This window comes from Lissotriton helveticus, chromosome 8 (genome assembly GCF_964261635.1).
Source record: "Lissotriton helveticus chromosome 8, aLisHel1.1, whole genome shotgun sequence".
NCBI classification, from domain to species: domain Eukaryota; kingdom Metazoa; phylum Chordata; class Amphibia; order Caudata; family Salamandridae; genus Lissotriton; species Lissotriton helveticus.
Genome location: NC_136069.1, coordinates 1,601,566,294 through 1,601,591,191, shown reverse-complemented (window position 1 = coordinate 1,601,591,191; position 24,898 = coordinate 1,601,566,294). Strand labels below are relative to the sequence as shown.

The following is a 24,898-nucleotide window of genomic DNA, read 5'->3' as shown; positions in this document are numbered from 1 at the left end:
CACACTCCATAACACATAGCAACAATACATTGGCATTTACAATGCCATTAGCTCAAACTCAAATAAATCCGAGCCCGATTGCATTTCTAATGCTTGGTTTTTTTTTACAGATTTTTATATAGCGCAAACTTGACCTGAATCGGATATCAGAGCGCTTTACATAGCACCAATTGCATTACATTAGGACACATTCATTTTTTGTTAGGCACGGGGGGCCCGATTCACAGAATGAACTTAAGATTCAATCCTAAACTTACTACTATTTTGGTATTCACAGAATGCACTTACTACTTTTGGTATTCACAGAAGTTAGGATTTTATCTTAAGTTTGTCTTAAGACAAACTTAAGACAGACTTAAGACAGACTTAAGACAAAATCCTAACCTCTGTGAATATCAAAATTAGTAAGTGCATTCTGTGAATACCAAAATAGTAGTAAGTTTAGGATTGAGTCTTAAATTCATTCTGTGAATCGGGCCCGGGGAGATTAAGTGATTTGCCCAGAATCACAGGATGTTCAGCGTCATTGCCGAGACTCGGGGGCAGTAGCATGCTTCGGGCACTGAGGCGCTACTGATAAACTTCGCACGTGGCCACTCCCATTCTGAATAGAAACACTGCATGCAGAATGTGCTGGGACGTTTTTTGGGCCTCAGCTTTATTATCTCCACGGTTGAACAATAGGTACCCTGCTTGAACTTTATTAGGGGGCCATACATCTTCCTGCATGCCCGTTTGTCATAGAGCGATAATTTTCAATTATAATTGGCATCATAAATCAAAATCACGCCCTTAGACTACATTGTCATCATAAAACGTGCCGTAAATCAAAACAGACTGCAATATGATTCTCTTGTCATAAAGTCATAAATCCCACCATAAATCATTTTGACAGTTATTGATGTCAGCCGGAGTCTTTGAACTGGAGTTTTACCATGTGTGAGGGGGGTAATTCCACAATCTCTTTTTAGGCCCAACCTGCTACCTTCGCCTACTCTGTGTGGTCCGCCGAGCGACAGGCCTGGCCTGCGAGTGCCATGCTCTGTGTCCTCCCCCCATCTCTGACAGCCTTACCCTGCTGTGAGGCATCCCAAGGTAAGTACCTGGCCAACCACCCCACCGTGTTCGGGTGTGGCCTTTCAGACCTCCTTAAGCTCCTTGGGGCAGATTTACAAGCTCCCTGCACCTCTTTTACTTCACCAGATGCTCCATGGTGCGAGGTATTTACAACATGACGCATCTCCCAGATGCATCACGTTGTAAAGCCCTGCGCCAGAAGGAGGCGTTCCATCGCAGGGGGGGGGGGGGCGTTCTGGCGCAGGAACGCCCCCCAAAAGTGGCTGAGTGAAATCTATAAGATTTCACTCAGTCACTTTTGGGCCCATGCTGCGTCAAAACCCTGGGCCTGCTTGAAGCAGGCGTAGGAATTGACGCAGTATTGTGGAGATAGTGCCCCCAAAGCATTGCTGGAGCTGCGTTGCGCTTGTGATGCAACTCCAGCAATGCGCCGCTTTTACGGCACAGATGCGTGACGCATCTGTGCTGTTTTTGCCCCATGGTGCGCCGCATTGTAAATGCGGCGCATCCAGGGTGGCGGAGCTGCAGCGCACAATAACTGGCGCATCCCTGCTGATAGGCAGGGATGCGCCAGTTATTGTAAATCTGCCCCCATTTATTTAACTCCTTTAACCGCCACGCTGCGTGTTGGCTTACGTCTTCAGATAGTTCCCTCATCTGGTTGTTTGTTGTTTACTGGCACCCCACAAGTGGCATAACTGGCTATAGGCTGGCCCAGCATACCTCTGTTTCAGCCTCTGAAAGGTACACCCTGTCCTCACTGAAGTATTCTGGGTGCCTCAACTTGATTAGGCCGTGCCTAAAAGTTTCCCATCCATTTGCCGTGCAGTATTTCGCAGCCACCACGTTGAGTTTCTTTCTGGATTTTCCAGAGCACTAGTGAATCAGGCTCCCCTACACTTTTGCCTGGGCACAAGTTACGACCATATCAAGTTGGTGCTGCCAAATAGCCTGGAAGCCCTGGTTAGGCCATGTCTGATGCACCCCAGAAGCTCGTTTTCCCACAACTGTGCCAGGTCGTTCCCTCATCGGTGCACAATATGCAGGTATGCTTCAGATGGGTGCTCTTCATGTAATCTCTCCAATGTAGCCCCCCAGCTGCTCCCAGCTCATTCCAGATGTCCCCATCCATCTTTTGTTCATTTTGTTGGGTCTGGGGAGAGAAGCTTCTACCCCCCCATGTCCAACAAGTGCGTCACAATCCACATCATTGTACTTCGGTGTCCTGCCAAGACAAACGGTGACAGCTTGCTGAACAGTGGGTGTGGTACAGTGGTTGTGTGTGTAGGTGTTTGGACAGCACCAGGCTCTAAGACCCGCCTTCCTGCAGGATTCTCAGGTACCACTTGTAGGCACCACCTGCCTATCCCTTTGATGCCCTCAGCTGTTACCCCATCTTTGCTGCTGTTGTAGCTGCCCAAATGCGGAAGGAATGCGTGCTGAACTCTGCTGCTGGCAACTCTACCTTGGCGAGTGCCATCTTAACCTGATGCGTGCGGGCGGAATTCCGCTCGTATGCTGAGAATTTGTAAAGTGCATGTTACATGACGAGCTGGGCTCGTCATGAGCGTGCGAGGAGGCTACCTCATGACGAGCCCAGCTCGTCATCAGCGTCGAAGGGGTTAAGCACCGCCTGAAACAGAATTTTTAGGTTCATGCGGTGCTTAAGATGGCACTTCCCGTTGCTGTGTGTGTAAAGGGTGCCCTCTCCGGCTGGGTGGATCGCACAGTATATCCGCATCCAGTGAAGCTGCTAACTGCCCTTTTGCCCTGCGGGTCACGTTCTCCTCCTGGGCCGTCCATGTGTGTCTTAGGGGCTTTTATTAATGTTTGCAGGGGAACTGCTGCTCCTAAAAGCCCTTGCCTAGGAGCCAAAATGGGCCTGTGTGAGCTCTTCCTCACATTCACATTTGCAGTTGTTTATAATGCCATGGGGTCACTCCTGTATATCTTGTACATTAGTTGTGTCCTTTGTTAGGGAAAGTGCCCGAGGGTCGCTCCCCATAGTGCTCAAGGCTTCTTTTTGAATGCAAATTCACAATGTTTGCTAGAACTTGCCCAGGAGTTGCCCCCGTAGTTTACTTCACCTCTGTCGTTTGCGGGCCGCCGCTTGATCTTTGGCAGCTCTTAAACAAAAAATATTTCCAAGGCGGAATTGCTCGCTGCCTTGGTTACCTTTGTAATGGGCAGTGGCGTAACGAAACATGAGGGGGCCCCCCTGCAAACTACATGGAGGGGGCCCCCTCCCATTCTCCGTGCCAGTCTAGAGCTCTCAGGCCAGCGACCCGCCGTACTGCAGGGGATGCGGGCGATTGTTACGCCACTGTCACCAATCCAGCCTTTATAAGTAACTCTGGATGGTGGAGTTAAAGGTTGGGCTTAGTCTGCCAGCAGGCTATCATACGTGGTGGTCCATTCATTACAGGGTCCCTGCCATCAGTAGGCCGGGGAAGTTTGCCCAATTTTAGGTGGGTTTCCTGATGCAGACTCCTGCCATGATATACAACATCGGGCCCACTCATCGTTCAGTTTTGACAAAAGTGCATCCACTGCTCCTTCTCGTTTCCGTTTTAAAACATTAGACAAAGCAACAATGCAGTATTTCAAAAGCAGATGTAACTACAAAGAGCACATTTTGATAATACATTTTTATTAGACAATAGCAAGAGGCATTGCATAGCTTCATACTTTGACCCCAATTCCATCACAGTCTCTCTCTCTCTCTGTCAGTCAGTATCTCTCTTTCAGTCAGTCAGTCTACCTCTCTCTCGGTCATTCAGTCTCTCTTAGTCAGTCAGTCAGTCTCTCTCTCTCTCTCTCTCTCTCTCAGTCTGTCAGTCAGTCAGTCTCTCTCTTAGTCAGTTAGTCTCTCTCTTAGTCAGTCAGTCCCTCTCCCTGTCAGTCCCTCTCACTGTCAGTCTCTCTGTCAGGCTCTCTCTCTCAGTCTCTCTCTCTCAGTCTCTCTCTCTGTCAGTCAGTCTTCCAGACAGTCTTTCTCTCCCTCTGTCAGTCTCTCTCAGTCAGTCATTCTCTCTCAGTCAGTCTCTCTTCTCTCTGTCAGTCAGTGACCCTCTCTGTCAGTCAGTCTCTCTCTCTGTCAGTCTCTCTCTGTGAGTCTCTCTCTGTCAGTCAGTCTCTCTCTCTCTGTTGGTCAGTCTCTCTTTCTCTGTCAGCCTGTCAGTCTCTTTCTCTCTCTCAGTCTCTGGCAGTCAGTCTCTCTCTCTGTCAGTCAGTCTCTCTCTCAGTCAGTCTCTCTCTCTCTGTCAGTCAGACTCTCTCTCTCCCAGTCATTCTCTCTCTCTCCCAGTCAGTCAGTCAGTCAGTCTCTCTCAGTCAGTCATTCTCTCTCTACCTCAGTCAGTCAGTCTCTCTCTCTCTGTCAGTCAGTCTCTGTCAGTCAGACTCTCTCACTCAGTCAGTCTTTCTTTCAGTCAGTCTCTCTCTGTCAGTCTCTCTCACAGTCAATCAGTCTATCTATTGGTCAGTCAGTCTCTGCCTCTCTCTCTCAGTCTCTCTCTCAGTCAGTTTCTCTCTACCGCCGTCAGTCTCAGTCAGTCAGTCTCTCTCTCTCTGTCAGTCAGTCTTACTCTCAATCAGTCTCTCTCTCTCTCTGTCAGTCAGTCAGTCACTCTCTCAGTCAGCCAGTCTCTCTCCCTCTCAGTCAGTTTCTCAGTCAGTCAGTCTCTTGGTCAGTCAGTATTTAGTCTCTGAGTCAGTCAGTCAGTCTCTACTCTCTCTACACTCTCTCCATTCTCTCTCTCAACTCTGCCCACTCTATCTCTACTGTCTCTCTATCCACTGTCTCTCCTCTGTCCCTCTCTCTACTTTCTCTATCTCCTTTCTCTCTCCACTCTCTCACTATCTCTCTCTCTCCACCCTCTCTCCCTTCTCTCTCTCTACTCTCTCTCCACTCCCTCTCTACTCTCTCTCTACTCTCTCTCTCTCCACTCTCTCTCCACTCTCCACTCTCTCTACTCTCTCTTCACCCTCTCTTTACTCTCTCTCCACTCTCTCTCTCTTCACTCACTCTCTCTCCACTGTCTCCCTCCACCCTCTCTCTATTCTCTCTCTCTCGCCACCCTCTCTCTCCAATCTCTCCACTCTCTCTCTCTCCACGCTCTCTCAACGGTCTCTCTCTCCGCTCTCTCTCCACTGTCTCTCTCTCCACACTCTCTCCAGTGTCTCGACATGCTCTCTCCACTGTCTCTCTCCACTCTCTCTCCACTGTCTACTCTCTCTCCACTGTTTCTCTCCACTCTCTCTCTCCACTCTCTCTCCACTGTCTCTCTCCACTCTCTCTCCACTGTCTACTCTCTCTCCACTGTTTCTTTCCACTCTCTCTCTCCACTCTCTCTCCACTGTCTCTCTCTCCACTGTCTATCTCCACCTTCTCTCCACTGTCTACTCTCTCTCCACTGCCTCTCTCCACTCTCTCTCTCTCCACTGTTTCTCTCCACTGTTTCTCTCCACTCTCTCTCTCCACTCTCTCTCTCCACTCTCTCTCCACTGTCTCTCTCTCCACTGTCTATCTCCACCTTCTCTCCACTGTCTACTCTATCTCCACTGCCTCTCTCCACTCTCTCTCTCTCCACTGTTTCTCTCCACTGTTTCTCTCCACTCTCTCTCTCCACTCTCTCTCTCTACTCTCTCTCTCTCCACTCTCTCCCACTCTCCCTCACATGGGCATCCGCAGAAATGTTTCCAGGGGGGGCAAATTTTTAACTTCATCCCCATCCCCCTTGCACCCTTCTCCCCTCTGCCTTGCACCCTTCTTGCCCTCCCTCTTGCACCTTTCTCCCCCTTGCACCTTCTCTCCTTCCCCTTGTACCCTAGTCCACCTCCGCCTTGCACCCTTTTCTACCTTGCACCATTCTCCCCTCTGCCTTGCACCCTTCTCCCCTCTGCCTTGCACCCTTCTCCCCTCTGCCTTGCACCCTTCTCCCCTCCACCTTGCACCCTTCTCCCCACCACCTTGCACCATTCTCCCCTCCGCCTTGCACCCATCTCCCCTCTGCCTTGCACCCTTCTCCTCTCTTCCTTGCACCCTTCTACTCTCTGCCTTGCACCCTTCTCCCCTCTACCTGGCACCCTTCTCCCCTCTGCCTTGTACCCTTCTCCCCTCTGCCTTGCACCCTTCTCCCCTCCACCTTGCACCCTTCTCCCCTCTACCTTGCACCCTTCTCCCCTCTGCCTTGCACCCTTCTCCCCTCCACCTTGCACCCTTCTCCCCACCACCTTGCACCCTTCTCCCCTCCACCTTGCACCCTTCTCTTCTCTGCCTTGCACCCTTCTCTTCTCTGCCTTGCACACTTCTCCCCTCTGCCTTGCACCCTTCTCCCCCTACGCCTTGCACCCTTCTCCCCTCTGCCTTGCACCCTTCTCCCCCTCCGCCTTGCACCCTTCTCTACCTTTCACCCTTCTCCACTCTTGCACCCTTCTCCTCTTTGCCTTGCACCGTTCTCTTCTCTGCCTTGCACACTTCTCCCCTCTACCTTGCACCCTTCTCCTCTCTGCCTTGCACCCTTCTCCTCCTCTGCCTTGCACCCTTCTCCCCTCCACCTTGCACCCTTCTCCCCTCTGCTTTGCACCCTTCTCCCCCTCTGCCTTGCACCCTTCTCTACCTTTCACTCTTCTCCTCTCTTGCACCCTTCTCCTCTTTGCCTTGCACCGTTCTCTTCTCTGCCTTGCACACTTCTCCCCTTTACCTTTCACCCTTCTCCCCTCTGCCTTGCACCCTTCTCCCCCTCTGCCTTGCACCCTTCTCCCCCTCTGCCTTGCACACTTCTCCCCTCCGCCTTGCACACTTCTCCCCTCCGCCTAGCACCCTTCTCCCCTCTGCCTTGCATCCTTCTCCCCCTCTGCCTTGCACACTTCTCCCCTCCACCTTGCACCCTTCTCCCCTCTGCCTTGCACCCTTCTCCCCCTCTGCCTTGCACCCTTCTCCCCCTCTGCCTTGCATCCTTCTCCCCCTCTGCCTTGCACACTTCTCCCCTCTGCCTTGCACACTTCTCCCCTCCACCTTGCACACTTCTCCCCCTCTGCCTTGCACCCTTCTCCCCTCCGCCTTGCACCCTTCTCCCTCCGCCTTGCACCCTTCTCCCCCTCTGCCTTGCACCCTTCTCCCCCTCTGCCTTGCACCCATCTCCTCTCTACCATGCACCCTTCTCCCCTCTGCCTTGCACCCTTCTCCCCCTCTGCCTTGCACCCTTCTCCCCCTCTGCCTTGCACCCTTCTCCCCCTCTGCATTGCACCCTTCTCCCCCTCTGCCTTGCACACTTCTCCCCTCTGCCTTGCACACTTCTCCCCTCCACCTTGCACCCTTCTCCCCCTCTGCCTTGCACCCTTCTCCCCTCCGCCTTGCACCCTTCTCCCTCCGCCTTGCACCCTTCTCCCCCTCTGCCTTGCACCCTTCTCCCCTTCTGCCTTGCACCCATCTCCTCTCTACCATGCACCCTTCTCCCCTCTGCCTTGCACCCTTCTCCCCCTCCACCTTGCACCCTTCTCCCCCTCTGCCTTGCACCCTTCTCCCCTCCGCCTTGCACCCTTCTCCCTCCGCCTTGCACCCTTCTCCCCCTCTGCCTTGCACCCTTCTCCCCCTCTGCCTTGCACCCTTCTCCCCCTCTGCCTTGCACCCTTCTCCCCCTCTGCCTTGCACCCTTCTCCCCCTCTGCCTTGCACCCTTCTCCCCCTCTGCATTGCACCCTTCTCCCCCTCTGCCTTGCACACTTCTCCCCTCTGCCTTGCACACTTCTCCCCTCCGCCTTGCACCCTTCTCCCCCTCTGCCTTGCACCCTTCTCCCCTCCGCCTTGCACCCTTCTCCCTCCGCCTTGCACCCTTCTCCCCCTCTGCCTTGCACCCTTCTCCCCTTCTGCCTTGCACCCATCTCCTCTCTACCATGCACCCTTCTCCCCTCTGCCTTGCACCCTTCTCCCCTCTGCCTTGCACCCTTCTCCCCATCTGCCTTGCACCCTTCTCCCCCTCTGCCTTGCATCCTTCTCCCCCTCTGCCTTGCACCCTTCTCCCCTCTGCCTTGCACCCTTCTCCCCTCTGCCTTGCACCCTTCTCCCCATCTGCCTTGCACCCTTCTCCCCCTCTGCCTTGCATCCTTCTCCCCCTCTGCCTTGCACCCTTCTCCCCTCTGCCTTGCACCCTTCTCCCCATCTGCCTTGCACCCTTCTCCCCCTCTGCCTTGCATCCTTCTCCCCCTCTGCCTTGCACCCTTCTCCCCTCTGCCTTGCACCCTTCTCCCCTCTGCCTTGCACCCTTCTCCCCATCTGCCTTGCACCCTTCTCCCCCTCTGCCTTGCATCCTTCTCCCCCTCTGCCTTGCACCCTTCTCCCCTCTGCCTTGCACCCTTTTCCCCCTCTGCCTTGCACCCTTCTCCCCCTCTGCCTTGCACCCATCTCCTCTCTACCTTGCACCCTTCTCCCCTCTGCCTTGCACCCTTCTCCTCTCTACCTTGCACCCTTATTCCCCCCTGCCGTGCACCCTCCTGTGCACCCCTTCCCCTCTCCCTGCAGACTCCCACATGGTGCTTCAAACAAGAGTGCTTACCTGAGGGCACCATTTTGCTACCTCGTCCCTTCTCATGTGAGCTTTGCCCTGGAGATTGCTCTCTCTGGGGCCCCCATTTTCACACTTGTCCGGGTCCCGAGCACTGCTATGTGCTGCCTTCTGCTCTCTGGGGCCCCACCCCATCCTTGGCCCTGTCTCTCCTCTTCTCTTGTGGGGTGGGGCCCCCACCCCATCCTTGGCCCTGTCTCTCCTCTTCTCTTGTGGGGTGGGACCCCCACCCCATCCTTGGCCCTGTCTCTCCTCTTCTCTTGTGGGGTGGGGCCCCCACCCCATCCTTGGCCCTGTCCCTCCTCTTCTCTTGTGGGGTGAGCTTTGCTTATGAGAGGAGAGAGTGGGGGCCGGGCTCTGTGCTGCCTCACAGGAGCCGTGGAGACTGCTGTCTCTGGGCCCCCACCCCCACCCTCTTTCGGGCCTGCCTGGCTCTGACTTAAGAGAAACAATGTATATTGATACTTTGTTTCTCTTGTCAGTCAGTCAGAGGGAGGGGGCGAGGGGCTCAGCCTGCACCTGCTTCAGACTCAGAGGGAGAGAGGCTTGCTTCAGCGCAAGCCTCTCTCACAGCTCCCAGAAGAGCTGAAGGGACCGGGCCCCTTGGGGCCCCCTTCAGTAACTGTAGAGAGTGAGGCCCCCCAGCACTGCGGGGGCGTTTGTTACGCCCCTGGTAATGGGCGGCTCTCCCGTGCCGGTAATCCGCTCCTGGCTTCTTTCGCTCAATAAAAATTTGCTAGCATTCACGACAAGAATTTTCAATTCTAATAAGGACTCGGAGGCGAAGATTATTGCTTCTCTTTCTTTACTGTTAAATTGAGTTGAGTTGAGTTGAGTAAGGATTTATAAAGCGCAACTTTGCCCATAGGCATCAAGGCGCTAAGGATGGTACTAACTGTATGGAGGGAGAAGGGGTGAACCGGCTATGGGTAGGCCTCCCTGAAAAGCCAAGTCTTCAATGCCTTTCGGAAGAGAGGATAGGAGGTTTGTCCTTTGAGCTCAGCCGGAAGTATGTTCCAAATCCTGGGGGCGAGGGAGAAAAAGGCCCTCCCGCCCCACCTGGCTTTGATGACTCGTGGTACAGAAAGAAGATTTTTATATGCTGAGCGAAGTGCCCTACTGGGGATATAGAGGGACACAAGGGGTCTGATGTCTTCAGCACTGGATCCATACAGGGCCCGGTGGGTGAGACACAGGACCTTAAACTCTATCCTGGCCTGCATGGGGAGCCAATGCAGATTCTTCCTGATAGAGGAGCCTGATGAAAGCCTCGGGACATCAGCAACGAACCTGGCTGCTGCATTTTGCACTATTTGGAGGCGGTGGACTAGTTGTTTGCTGATTCCTAGGTATAGTGAATTGCAGTAATCTAGCCTTGAGGATATGAGGGCCACAGTGACCTGTTTTCGGGCCTCGATGGAAAGATAGTGTACAATTTTCCTCAAAATTCTTAGGACCCCACAGCAGGTTGAGGCAGTCCTGCTGACTTGTTTGTCGAAGGAGAGCTTAGTGTCAAAGATTACACCCAAGTTGCGGGCAGACTATGAGGGCGTAGGGCAAGCTCCAAGAGCAGAAGGCCACCACTCCATCGACCAGATCTCTTCCTTGCCTCCGAAGATAAGAACCTCCGTTTTCTCCCCATTTAATTTGAGGAAGTTCCTTATCATCCAACCCGCCACTGCTTCCATACAATTCCTGAAGTTCCGGGCCGTGATGTCTACAGATTGCGAGAGGGAAACCATAATCTGGGTGTCGTCAGCGTAAGATAGGACTTCCAGCCCAAATGATCTCACAAGCCTGGCAGGTGGTGCCACATAGATATTAAAGAGCGTGGGGCTCAGGGACGACCCCTGAGGCACCCCACACTGCACAGGCTTGACTGGGGAAAGAAAGTCACCCAACTTGACCCTCTGTTCACGGTGGTCAAGGAAGGATGTCACAGCAGCCAATGAAAAAGTTTCAACATAAAATAGAACTACATTTCCCATGATGCTCTTGCAACCAATCATGTCCCATAAGACCCTATAAGAGCCACCATCTCCTTTTCATGAGCCTCTTTCTTTGCTCAATAGTTTTTTAGTCCAAGTGTGTACATCATCTTGAAAATCCGATATTGTTATCCCCCAATGTGTAATAACTTTTTTAACCAAGAAATGGGATGTCGTCCAACCTCTTCAACCAGAAGAAAGATTACACTGCTTTCCTTTCTGAACCTGGAATAAATGAAATAAAAAAAACACGTAATCTCAGTTGAGCAAAATGCATACTACATTCGGGTATGCACTTTATTACAAGAATCATTGAAATACAACCAGGTGGGATAATGCTCGCCTCCGTGTCCTAACAGAATTGAAAATTCTTGGCGCGAATGCTAGCAAATCTTTTATTCTCTTAAAGAACCGGAGGGTCTCGTTTAACGATTATCAATTACCACAGTAGCTATATCACCCACTGGTTTATAATAAAATTGTTTAAATGTAGATTCTTATGACCAATCTGTAGATTTCATAATGTCCTGAATAGTTGAACCCAAAATAAAAGTTTTGAATGCCATGGCAACACGTACAGAATGTGCCCCAAATATTTGGGTATCAATACCAGCTTTCTTCATGACTGATTTGAACCATCTGGCTATTGTAGAGCTGATACTGGTTTGAATGGTTTTTGCAAGGCAATTAACAGTTGTGTTGACCCCTCTGGTCGCAAGGACTGTGTGCATTCTTCATAGGCTTTTAAGCATTGAACTACACACAACTTAACCTTACTGGGAAAAGCATTATATTCTATACTACGTGACAATGTTTTTGTCCTGCCAATAATGTTAAAGGAAACCCCTTCTGGAGTGAATATTCTACCTGTAAGATCCAGAGCTCTCACATCTGAAGAACGTCTGCAGGCAGATAAACACAAAAGCATAGCTAATTTAGCTGATAATGGCTTCCTGCATAACAGAGCAATAATCGGCCATTTGTCAAAGAGGGCTATGACCAGGGACTCATCCCACAAGAATGAATATTTCTGTTTAGGGGGATTAGCCACTCTAATTCCTTTAAGTAATTTACACACCACTGGGTGCATACCTACCGGTTTTCCGTCCACCTGGCTATGGCCTGCAGAAATTGACGATCTGAAATTATGTACTGACTGGTATGACAAACCTTCTGAAGCTTTATCGGACAGGAAATTCACAACATGGGATAATTCTGCACCCATGGGATCCATGTACCGTTCCAGGTACTATTGTATCCAGCATTTACAAGCCTAATGAGTATCTCTTCCTTGTGGAAAGGGCCCAGGCTTGCTTAAAGAATTCGGAAGCTTTGTCTGAAATTTACCATTGTTGCCGGAAAGCCTCCATGCCATCAGGGGCAACTGCTCCGATGTTACCATCGGATGTAGTTCTCCGTGAGGGCCCTGGAGCATCGTCCGAGACCAAGGGAGCATCCTGGGTGAGTCGCAACTCATCTCCAATAATATCAGGAACCAGGGTTTCGACTTCCACAGGGGGGTCACCACTCCACTCTACCCCCTCCAATGCACTCCACTCTTCCTAAAATCTACCCCAATATATCTCACTCCACTCTACCCTCATCTACCTCACTTCAATCTATGGCATTCCAATTGATCACACCCCACTCCAATCTACCCAACTCCAGCCCAATCTACTCGACTTCACCTCAATCTATCCCAATGCAATTTACCCCAATACCACACTCCAATCAAGCCAATCTACCCCACTCTACCATAATCTACCCCACTCCACCCTACCCAACCCAAGCCCAATCTACTGCATCCCTCAATCTACCCCACTCCTCTCTACCCCAATCTACCCCACTCCTCTCTACCCCAATCTGCCTCACTCCATTCTTCCCTACTATAATCTCCCGAATGTACCCCACTCCAATCTACCCAACTCCACTCCATCCTACCCCACTTCACTCTTACCCTATCTTCCCCACTCCACTCCCATCAACCCCAATGTATCCCACTCCACTCTACTCCAATTTACCCTACTCCTATCTACCCCCATTTCAATCTACTCCATTCCAGTCTACCAAATACACTTCACTCCAATACACCCCACCCAATCCCACTACATCCCAAGCTACCCCATTCCAATCTACCATGCTAATCTGCCTAGCTCCCCACTCTAATCTACCCCACTCCACTTGCATCTACCCCAATGTATCCCACTACACCCTACTCCAATCTACCCTACTCCTATGTATCCTCACTTCAATCTACCCCATTCTAGTCTACCAAATATACTCCACTTTAGTCTAAGGTTACCCCCACTCCGCCCCAGTCTATCCCACTACACCCCAATCTACCACATTCCAATCTACCATATTCCAATCCACCCACTCCATTCTACCCTACTCTACCCATCTCCCCTCTATGTCAATCAACTCCACTCTACCCAATCTACCCCATTCCACTCATCCCCAATCTACCCCACTCCAATCTGCCCCAACCCACTCCAGGACTCTAACTTTTAGCCATGCTGAACAGCAGCCACACTGGTGTACATAATGACTAAAACACATTGCCAAAGCCAATAGCTCTTGCATAGGGAAGAACTATTGGCTTTACCAATGCTTGTTCTATTTAACAATGGTGCTGGGTACCCATTCCCCTTGCTTGCATTATGACCCAGGAACCCATCGCTCTGTTGCTGTAAAGACAATGGTGATACAATTGCGTGAGCAAATCACTTGATCACTCCTGCAAATAATAAACACCCTCCCCTCACCCCCCATCCCCCGGATTGATCTTTCAATTCTTGGTGTACTTGCATGCGGATATATTAGCAGAAACACTGTCACAATCGCACGCCATTGTGACCACCACGTCATTTTGCCTTTGCGTTTTTACCGCTGCACATTTGTGTATCACACTCTTTGACAATGATGCTCACGTCCCCGGCTCATCAGAGCATCGCCGCGGTTCTTGAATTCCACAAGAAACTGAAGACCTGGCTCGTCATCTGGTCTCGGCCCTGGCTTCGGCCCCCGCGTCTCCTGATTCACAGCACCAGGACACCCTCGCGAGTGATAGTGCGCTCCACACATACACATAATTTGATGAAATGACATGGCATACCATACAATACCATACCATACCATACCATACCATACCATACCATACCATACCATACCATACCATACCATACAATACCATACCATAACATAACATAACATAACCTAACATAACATAAAGCATTTGGCATTTACACCTTTAAATTGATTTCATTTGCTCCTAATGCGATCCCCGAGGGTGCTCAAGCCTGTGTGCTACACCCCCTTGCTCGTAAGGGTGCAATGTCCTCTCCTCTATGAACTGCAATGCACAAGACAGCTGTTTGTCTTCACACTTTTTTCTTTCCTTCCCCCTTCTTTTTTCCCTCCTTTCTTCTTTTGTTCCTAGGTTTGTTTGTTCTTTCTTTCTTTCCTTCTTTGCTTGTTTCTTTTTCTTTCCCTTTCTTTCTCTTTCTTGTTTCTCTCTTTCTTTCCGTGTTTCTCTCTTTCTTTCCTTCTTTCTTTGTTTCTCTTCCTTTCTTTCTCTCTCTCTCTTTCTTTCTTTGCATGTTTCTCTTTCTTTCTTAACTTGTTTCTCTCTTTCTTTCTCTTTCTTGTCTTCCTGCTTTGTTTTCTAGTTTTCTTTCCACCATGTTCTCTTTCTCTTCCTTTCGGATATCGTCTTTGAATATAACTCATCTCTTTTGTCTCCCTCTCCCCAGGACGAACGGAACCAAATTCTGATGGCCTACCTGTGGATACGGCAGGTGTGGTTCGATGCCTACCTGCGCTGGAATAAGGACGATTATGATGGACTCGATACCATCCGTATACCTAGTAGTTATGTATGGAGACCCGACATCGTCCTATATAACAAGTAGGTCGGACTGGTATGGGGCTGCATCATGTCGCCTCTTCTGCCTTTGACAGCCAGGGCTCAGGTGACGGACCACCCTGGCACCCAGCGCAATGGAAGGAGCGCCTTCTCCCATCGGGGACGCCTCTAGCAGCTAAGTGCTTTTGGTTTGGGTATTTTGACAATGACAAGGGTTAGGGTGAGTCTCTGGTTCTCCATCACAGGGACACTCTGTTGTCTGGTCCTTTGAATCCAAGTCTAACCCTGCTACTTGGAGCTCTGGGTCTCAATGGGAAAATCCAAGAAACAACCTTTACAACGCAACTTTTACAACGCACTACCATTACAACGAAACTTTTACAACGCAACATCCATTACAACGCATGCAATTACAACGCAACCATTACAACGCATGACACTACAACGCACACCACTACAACGCATGTCATTAAAACACAGTCATTACAACGCATATCATTACAACGCATAACATTACCATCCAACACTTACCCTACTGTTGCACCCCCTGGAGTTAGAATAGTAATTTTTACCCCTACACTATCCAACACTTACCCTACTGTTGCACCCCCTGGAGTTAGAATAGTAATTTTTACCCCTACACTATCCAACACTTACCCTACTGTTGCACCCCCTGTAGTTAGAATAGTAATTTTTACCCCTACACTATCCGATACTTACCAAACATGCAATGTAATGTTATGCGTTGTAAGGGAATGCGTTGTAAATGTAGTTTTAAAAATGTTGTTGTAATGGCATGCGTTGTAATGGAATGTGTTGTAATGGATGTTGCGTTGTAAAAAATGCGTTGTAAAGGTATGCGTTGTAAAAGTGTGCGTTGTAACGTCATACATCCGGAAAATCCAGACTCCATTTACAGCGTGTGAAATGGAAACCAGGCAACACTGTGCCCCGCTGATGTACAGCCATACATTCACCTCTGCAGCACCACTGCTCTTCTGAAATGAAAGTTATTCCCATGTAAGAACAAGCATTGGCATAGCCAATAGGTCTCGCCTTTGGGACCTTATAAGTGTGTAGCCTTTCAGCACATTATCCTGGATGATTCATTATAGCTTAATTTCTGAATATGTGTATGGTTATATCAATCCAAAATTGGAACCTACGGACGTTTGTAACATTAGGATCAGTGCTCTAATAAGTGATAATGAAGAAAAAGTGAAATAAAATATTTGCCTAGGATCCCATAATTTGTTAAAGTAGAAAAGCTTTGACTGATCTCAGATTTTGTGATTGTGCAAGTCAGACACTAGACAAACCCCTTATCTATGCTGTGGTATCTCACGGCGACATCTTAAGGTAACCAGTGCTCTCCGATGACGGTGCTCAATACAAGATGTGACTGACGTACGACAGGAGGTACGTCAACAGCAGAGAGGGAGCAGTGGCAAGATAAAACAGGAGGGGCATATTAGCAAGAACCTAGTTAAAATTATCGCTGTTTTAGCGGCAGGAAACTGCAGCTAAAACGGCGATAATGGGCTTGCTAATATGCGTTATAGAATTCCAATAGAAGCCCAGGTTAGATGTGCAGGACATCTAACCTGGGCTTCAATTGGAATTCTATAATGCATATTTTCAAGCCCGTTATCACCGTTTTAGCGGCAGTTTCCTGCCGCTAAAATGGCGATAATTTTAACGAGGTTCTTGCTAACATGCTCCGTAGTTTTTGGGGAGATACTGTTGCGTTTTCCAAGCTGCAGTCAAGCTCCCTAACACTGGGCACTCGGAGGATGAGTGGTGGCTAGCACTCCTCGTTGAATGCAGCAGCCCCAGACTTGCTCTGCTAAACACAGGTCGTTCCTTTATTAAGAATGGAAGCTCCATAATTAAAGTCCGGGCGGTCAATACACCAGATCAAACAAGCAGACGGGCTGAGAAGCATACGTGTAAATAAATACCTGGAAGTAACACGTGCACCATGACGCACCGACCGAGAGCGTTAACTGTAACACCGTGCACAGAGAAACCAAGATAGAGTTCAACACGATGAACGCATGTGGAGCATATAAAACACAATATTTTAAAATATAGTCATGTTCCGCATGGCTGTGTTGAGATTAGCAAGCATTTGCAACGAAGAAACTCCATTCGTGTATATTAAAGCATGGCAGGGTAAAAATAGCGTAATTTATCCACCGACGCACAGAATGGACTTTCATGTGAGCGCAGTGCCATGAATTGATAGAAACCATCAAGGACACGTGTGCTCTTATATTTTAGACATGGCCTTCTCAGAGCATTTAAAGTATCTGCTCACACGTATACTTAAAGATTCCAGTCAGCCTTCAAAGCGCCTTCATCACTTCATGGAAAAACAAGTTTCAGTACATAGTGCGAGGAGGAGGGGTGGGGGCTGACCCTGAGCCTTCTTCCAGCGCCGTTGCTCGGTTTTGGTTGATCTGAAAGCACGGAGCTGAGAACGAAACCAATCAACTAAATACAAGCACCGGATCGGATGACCAAACAATGCAAAAGTTGGCAAAGTGAAAGCGCACATGGCGCACGGAATGTAACAAGCACGTTCCTGTGAGTATATAGGGGAGAGAGGCAGCGCCAGAGCAGAAAGGCGTTGAGATAGCCCCACATTTGTTTATGGAACTGAAATCAAATGTGGCCGCGAAAGTGAAAGCGACCGAGCTGGGTTAATGAGTAACCTAATCCAGGAATGCAGCTGGCACACTGCACGCCGCTGCTTGCTCCCGAGACCCAAAGGCCATGGGAGTGAACCTTTACAGAAAAGGTGGGACATGCACCCGCCTTTGGTCAATTGCGTGCTTTCGTTTTTGAAAACCACATGCAAAGGCCAATAGAATGTGTGGAAAATAAAAAGCCACACACACGAGTTTAGTGAAAGTCTTGAGTGATTTCAAGAGGCCCGCTCCTAGGGCAGCGCATGTGCGCTGTGCTAGGCTTGACCTAAAAAAACATACGACATGGCCCTGAAAAAAATGAAGACCAGCAAAGGGTGGAAAGCCAGCTGTCTGGAGGCACCCACTGATGTCTCGAGGAATCCACTGATGCCTGGAGACACCCACTGATGTCTTGAGATATCCACTGATGCCTGGAAACACCCACTGATGTCTGGAGGTATCCTCTGATGCCTGGAAACACCCGATGATGCCTGGAGACATCCACTGATGCCTGGATACACCCACTGATGTCTCGAGGTATCCACTGATGCCTGGAGACACCCACTGATGTCTCGAGGTATCCACTGATGCCTGGATACACCCACTGATGTCTCGAGGTATCCACTGATGCCTGGAGACACCCACTGATGTCTGGAGGCACCCACTGATGTCTGGCATCTACGGATGTTTTGAGGCACCCACAGATGTCCGGAGCCACCCAAGGATGTCCGGAGCTACCCACGGATATCTGGAGGCACTCACAGATGTCCGGAGCCACCCACAGATGTCCAGAGTCACCCATGGATGTCTGGAGCCACCCACAGATGTCTGGAGCCACCCATGGATGTACGGAGCCACCCACGGATATCCGGAGGCACCCACGGTTGTCCAGAGTCACCCATGGATGTCCGGAGGCACCCACTGATGTCTGGAGGCATCCACTGGTGTCTGGAGGCACCCACGGATTTCTGGAGGCACCCACGGATTTCTGGAGACACCCACTGAGTCTGGAGGCACCCACTGGCCTGAACTGAAAACAAGGACGGACAAGTAGTATTCTGTGATCTGAAACCTAAAAGCAATTTAGCTTTGTCATGCTTGGCTTGAAAGTCTTGCCATGTTTTGTCAATCAGTATGGCTTGTTAATAAAAGGTGTAGCCATGGATCTGCTTAATGTTTCTACTCCTATTATGAGGCCCATGCAGGTCCCTTGATGCATCTCTCATAATATGCAGGTATTCTGGTTATTCTCCAACAGTCAGGAGCCCAGTCATATCTTTGCAGCCTGTCTGCCATACCAGTGAAAAGCCCTGTTTCTGTTTCCTGTTAAAGCGACATCCTTTAGTCTTTTTTCAGTGTCAATTGTAGTGCTATATTAAAATCAAGCAGCCCATTCATTTAGTCTTTTTGGAAATGTGGCTCCTAGAAACAGATGAAATAGAAAGTCTCTTTGCTTCACCTCAAACCTCCACTGGCCACGAACACCCCACAATTGGACCTGTAATGTCCCTTATGTATTTTTCATTTCTTTCTACAACATGAGTTTTACATTGGATCCCAAATTTTACTTATCGCGACCTATCGTCTGGGTCGTTATATCAACCCATGCAAGAGTTGTCTCGAAATCTAGCTTCCCACTCTTGGCTGCAGCTGAGTACTCACCCCACAATTTCTCCTGCGTTCCCCCTCTGTACCACCACCCACTGACCCCGGAGGAGTGGGAGCGGAAATGTCCCTCCACTGACCCGGTGGTAGCTGCTGCTTCCTACCTCCGGCTACCCTCTCTCCTGAGTGCGCTCTCTGTAGTCAAGTGTGGGTCACCTACACTCCACCACCCACTAACCCCAGGAGAGAAGGGGGCGGACATGCCCCTCCACTCACCCGGTGATGGTTGCTACTTCCTACCTCCGGATACCTTCTCTCTCTAGTGTACATTCCATAGTCAAGTGTGGTTCACCAATCCTCCACCACCCACTGACACTGGAGGAGTGGAAGCGGACAAGCCCCCCCACTCTGCGGGTGATGGTTGTTACTTCCTTCCTCTGAGTACGCGCTCTCCTCAGTGAGCTCTCCATAGTCAAGTGGTTTACCAACCCTCTACTACACGCTGACCTCAGGGGGGGAGGGAGCAGACATGTCACTCCACTCTGCCTGTAAGGTCTGCTACACTTCCAGTAGCTGTGCTCTCTCCTGAGTGGGCTCTCCATAGTTTAGGGTGGATCGCCGACCCTCGGCACCCCCCACTGCAGATCACGTCGGCGTTACAGGGAGTGGAGGGAAGAATTTTCACCACGTAAATTGCCCTGTGAGGGTCTAACCACCAAAAAAAGGGCCAGGCCAGAAATGTCCTGACTTTAAAATGTAGGGCTCCAATGAAGATGCTGATGGAAGAAGACCAGAACATGAACCACCTTTAAAACTGCTGGTCCCATGCACTGGCAGCAAAGAGGAACCCTACTGTTTCTAAAACTGAGGGGGGGGGTGACAATTGGTGCTGTCTAAACAGGGCTTCAGACAATGGCCGGGGGTCGAACCTCCACTGGCATTCTTTTAAGTTGCTAATTTCTATTTGGAGCTAGGGTGGGCAAGCGTATGGTTGGCCATGCACTGGTTGGCATGACTTTGAGGCACTCTGGGCCATTGCTATATTTTCAAAGCGTCATAAGCCACTAAACCTTTTCTGACCTTGCATAGATAGTTAAGGAGGATGTAAGGGAAGTGACCAGGGAACGTGTGACACATCTGTGTGCCATGTTATAGAAGTAACACAGGTGTAAATCTTTACGGAGATATATGCACATGTTTAATCAAATGATTCGCTTCTCTTGGAGCTCCTGTGTCTTGGAGATTGTCCTTTCAGAGCGGCTCATTCTACAGCCCTGTACATGGTACAATGGCGCTTCTGCGTGTCCTTCCTGTATGTGAGGAGGTGGAAGTGAACTGTGTAATGTTTGCGACCGCGGTCAGCGGTCTAGTTAGATGCGCACGTAAGGGTGCGTGTGCGCGGGCGTGCTACGTCACGCAGTAGGAATATAAATAAAGTAGGCGTGGCCGGCAAGGGTTAGTCCGGACCACGCGGTAACCATAAACGGGTGTCCCGAGTCTGTCTAATGCCGCAGCGCTTATGTCACTTGCCCCTGCGGCCGCAAGACTCGACACTGGCGACGAGGGTCCGTCGACCCATGCTGTGCCCTTCGCTGCTCCACCTCGGCTCTGCCCCAGCGGTCTAAGGGCCCACAGCAAGCATTTTGGCCCCGTGCTCGGCGAGCCCAGACCGGGCTGCCTGCTCCTCGCCTGCTACCGACGCACATCAGCGGCCACGGGCAGCCATCCCCGCCGATGCTCCTGCCGCATGAGAGGACGGCCGATGGGCGTGGCGTGCCCTGATTAGCGCAGCTGGCATTTCGGCCCTGGAGGAAGTGGCGTGAGTACCGCCCCCAGCGAAATTGCGATGTGTTGCCAATGCCATCGGTCCCTACACAGTCGAGGGAGGGGACCGTTGCCAGGGCGTGAGGCCCCAGAGTGGACAGCCCAGCAGCGCGCACACAAAGGAGGCCGCCCTGTCACGTGGCAGAACCGGTGCGGCAGGGGCACTTTGTTCTAGGCCCCACGCTAGGCCGCTCCACGTGCCAAGATGGCGTTAATTCCTCCCATAGAGCCATTTGTGGTGGACGGCGCACCCGCGTCCCTTGCGCCACGCTGGAAGGACTGGACGGAGCGTCTGCAGTTCTACTTTGAGGGCGCGGGCACTGCAAGGGAACACCGCAGGGCGCTGCTTCTTCATCTGGGAGGGAAGGATATCCACAGGATTTACAAGACCCTAGTGGAGGCCACTCCAAAGACCTACGTCACACTCCTCAATGGGCTCAACGCACATTTCGAGCCCATGACCAGCAAAGATTATGAACGGTTCATATTCCGCCAGGCCAAACAGGAAGCCGAAGAATCGCTCGACGCGTTCCATGGCAGGCTTAAAGAACTCGCTAGCACCTGTGGGTTTCGCGATGAACAAGAGGAGATACGAGGCCAAATAATACAAGGGTGCTACTCATCAAACCTGAGGGTGAAGATCCTGCAAGAAGATGGAAAACCGCTAGCGGACATCCTGAAGCTTGGGCGCTCCGAAGAACTGTCGCAAGCGAGGGCGTAACACATGGAGGCGGCCCTCCATCGGCCAGTCAAGGCAGAACAGGTCAACACAGCCGAACAAGTCAATGTCGTCCGACCAAAATCACGTCAATGGGGAGGAAAAAAGCCACAAGAAAAGCGCAGAGAATGTGGATACTGTGGAGGCCAGCCCCACCGCGCTCAAGACTGCCCAGCACGCGGAAAAAGATGCAGCTCGTGCGGACGGATAAACCATTTCGCAGCAGTGTGTAGATCCACAAAGCCGAAGAACGATGCCGCCCACGCCATAAGGGAAAGCCAGGACAGTGAAGACATGGACGATGACTCCAATGACTACCCGGTCCACTACGTGTTCGCCATTGACCAACCGCTGAGAAGGAAGAGGCGCCTTCCACAGTGTCGCATAAGGATACACCAGCAGGAAGTAAGAGCTACGATCGACACGGGAGCCTCGATTGAGCTCATGGCGGCGAACGTATACAACCAACTACGAGACAAACCGACCCTGAAAGCAGCAAGGATCCGGGTGTTCGCCTACAGACAGAAGACCCCAATTCCCCTGATCGGTTGCTTCCAAACGGAACTGCAGCACCAAGACAGGAAAGTCCCGACGACCGTCTACGTCAACAAGGAGGGCAGTAGCATGCTCATCAGCGGGCAGGCGGCAGAAGAACTCCAACTGATATCATTCGCGATGGCCGCACTAGCAGAAGAATTGGACACGATACTAGAAGAGTTTGAAGACACGTTCCGAGGCATTGGATGCCTCAAGGGGAAGGAGGTGTCACTCCACATTGACCAGTCCATCCAACCTGTCGCACTCCGACATCGCAGAATAGCATTCCACCTCAGGAAGAAGGTCGAGGAGGAACTAGAAGCCCTCGAACGACAGGGCATCATTGAAAAGGTCAGTGGACCTACCCCGTGGGTGTCTCCAATCGTGGTGGCGCGCAAGCCCAAACAGCCTGGTCAAGTCCGCATATGTGTGGACATGCGCCTACCCAATGCGGCTGTCAAGAGGGAGCGGCATCTTACCCCCACAATCGATGACATCTTAGGGGAGTTAAATGGAGCAAAGTGGTTCTCCAAGATGGACCTCAGGTCAGGCTATCACCAATTCCCCCTTCATCCGGACTCCCGCTACATCACCACCTTCTCTACCCATGTGGACCTCCGACGGTATCGACGTCTCAACTTCGGTATTTCCAGTGCCGCGGAAGTTTTCCAGAACACTATCCGAGAAGTTCTGAGCGGGCTCCCGGGAGTCCTGAACGTCAGCGACGACCTGCTGATATATGCGAACTCGATGGAAGAACACCACCAAAGGTTGAGAGGTGTACTATGGAGAATCAAGGACTCGGGCCTGACCCTGCACCGCGAGAAGTGTCAATTCCTCCAGAACAAGATCAGCTTCTTCGGATACACTGTCTCGGATCAAGGAGTAGCCCCCGACCCGGACAAGGTGAGAGATGTACAGAAGCCCCGGCTCCATCCAACATATCGGAAGTGAGAAGCTTCCTGGGGATGGTGAATTTCTGTGGGAGATTCATCCCGGACTTGTCAAATCTCACGCGACCCCTCCGAGAGCTCACCAAGACCACCACCCCCTGGCAGTGGGGCGAAGAACAAGACAGCCTTCCGGAACACAAAAGCCGCGCTGTCGGCAGATAAAACCCTATCATATTTCGACCCCGCGAAGCCTGCCAACATAGCCGTGGATGCCAGCCCTTACGGCCTGGGAGCCGTGTTGACACAACGCCAAGGAGAGGATGACTGGGCACCCATCGCCTATGCCAGTCGGTCGCTGACCGAAACGGAACAACGATACTCCCAGATAGAGAGAGAGGTGATCGCGATCCACTGGGCCTGCAGACACTTCCACGTCTACGTCTATGGACACCCGTTCACAGTGTCAACCGACCACAAACCCCTGATCCCGCTGTTCCGATGGTCAGTGTCCAAACCGCCGCCCCGAATTGGAAAGTGGATTCTCCAACTGCAGGAGTATGATTATCAAGTGGAGTACAAGCCAGGAGCGACAAACCCGGCGGACTACCTCTCACGGCACCCCCGAGCTGCCACCAACGTGGAAAAAGCGGACGCAGAGGAAACAGAAGAGTATGTGAAAGTCGTGCTGGAGAGATGAAGGCCCCTGCCGATGAGTTTGGAAATGATCATTGAAGCAACTCGCAACGATGAAGTACTCCAGCTGGTGCTGAAGGCCCTGCAAGCCAACGACTGGAGAGCCGTCCAAGATTCGCTGAACAAAAGGACACCACAAGCAAGAAGCTCCCTGGAGACATTCCTGAGGGTCAAAGACGAACTGTCGGTCGACAGCCAAGGGTGCCTACTGAGAGGACCACGGATCGTGATGCCGGAGAGCCTCGCCCAGCAATCAGTTGAGCTAGCACACCGTGGACACCAGGGGATAGTGAAGACCAAGAGTAGACTCCGAGCCAAAGTGTGGTTTCCGGACATGGACACCAGAGTAGAACAGACAGTCAAAGAATGCCGATGGTGCCAGGCCGCAGGGCAACCCGAACGTCCACCCCCGGTCATCACCGAAGACAACCCGCAGAGACCATGGGAAAGCGTCAGTGCGGACTTTGGGCACCTCCCTGATGGAAGATACGTACTTGTCATCATAGACAACTTCACTAAATACCCTGAGGTGGAAGTCGTGACCACTCTCACTGCCAAGGAAGTCATTGCAAAGTTTGAGAAGGCAATCGCCACGCATGGCATATTCGAGTGTGTCAAGACGGATAAAGGACCGCCATTTCAGGGTCAAGAGTTCGGAGAATACCTAAAGGACTGGGGAATCCATCACCGGAAAGTGACTCCCCGCTGGCCTCAAGCCAACGGGGAGGTAGAGAGGTTCATGCGCACGCTGAACAAAGTGATCCGAATTGCCCATGCAGAGGAAGCCCCCCTGGAGAAAGCCATCTACATATTCCTGAGAGAGTATCGGCTCACTCCCCATTGCACCACAGAAGCAGCTCCAGGACTCGCTGCAATGGGGTGGGTAGTCAGAGACACCATTCCCAGCCACCCAAACTGGACCACAACCAACGTCGACCCAAGGAAGACCCTATTCAACAGAGCTCGGTCCAATGACTATGCCAGTTTCCGTCGAAGGGCCAAAGAACCAACAATCCGAGAACAGGACCAGGTCTATGTAAAGGACAGATACCCAGGAAGCAGGTTTCGACTCCCATTCAAACCCCGACCATGGACAGTCATGCACCGCACAGGCACCATGGTGACAGCTCAAAGAGGAACGGAAACAGTCACACGCAATATATCTTTCTTCAAGAAAGCCTACACAAGCCCCCCAAGCCCCCAAGGGCAGGAACCAGAGAGAGAAATGTCCAATCAAACCGAGGGACCCAACAGTCCGGGAGGGGGTGAAAGTGATGCCCTGGGTGAGGACATGGTGGCGAGCCGCGCAGTCACTGAAACTCCCAGGACCAGCAGTCCCCGGATGTCCATGGGGATGCAAGGGGATCCCCTGAAGAGACCCCGCGGAGGGCGCTGTCCCGGGGAGAAGCGGCAGGATATGGGCTAAGAAGAAATCCGGCCC

At 51.3% G+C, this 24,898-nt stretch overlaps 1 protein-coding gene across 1 annotated transcript in view; it reads left to right on the top strand.

Annotated features, from left to right (window-relative positions):
* CHRNA10 (cholinergic receptor nicotinic alpha 10 subunit) overlaps positions 1-24,898 on the top strand; it is a 63,390-nt gene that overhangs the window by 19,625 nt on the left and 18,867 nt on the right. Inside the window, exon 2 of the mRNA XM_078656265.1 lies at positions 14,382-14,536. Within this exon, the coding sequence (XP_078512391.1) occupies positions 14,382-14,536 (155 nt within the window). The remainder of the gene's footprint in view (positions 1-14,381; positions 14,537-24,898) is intronic.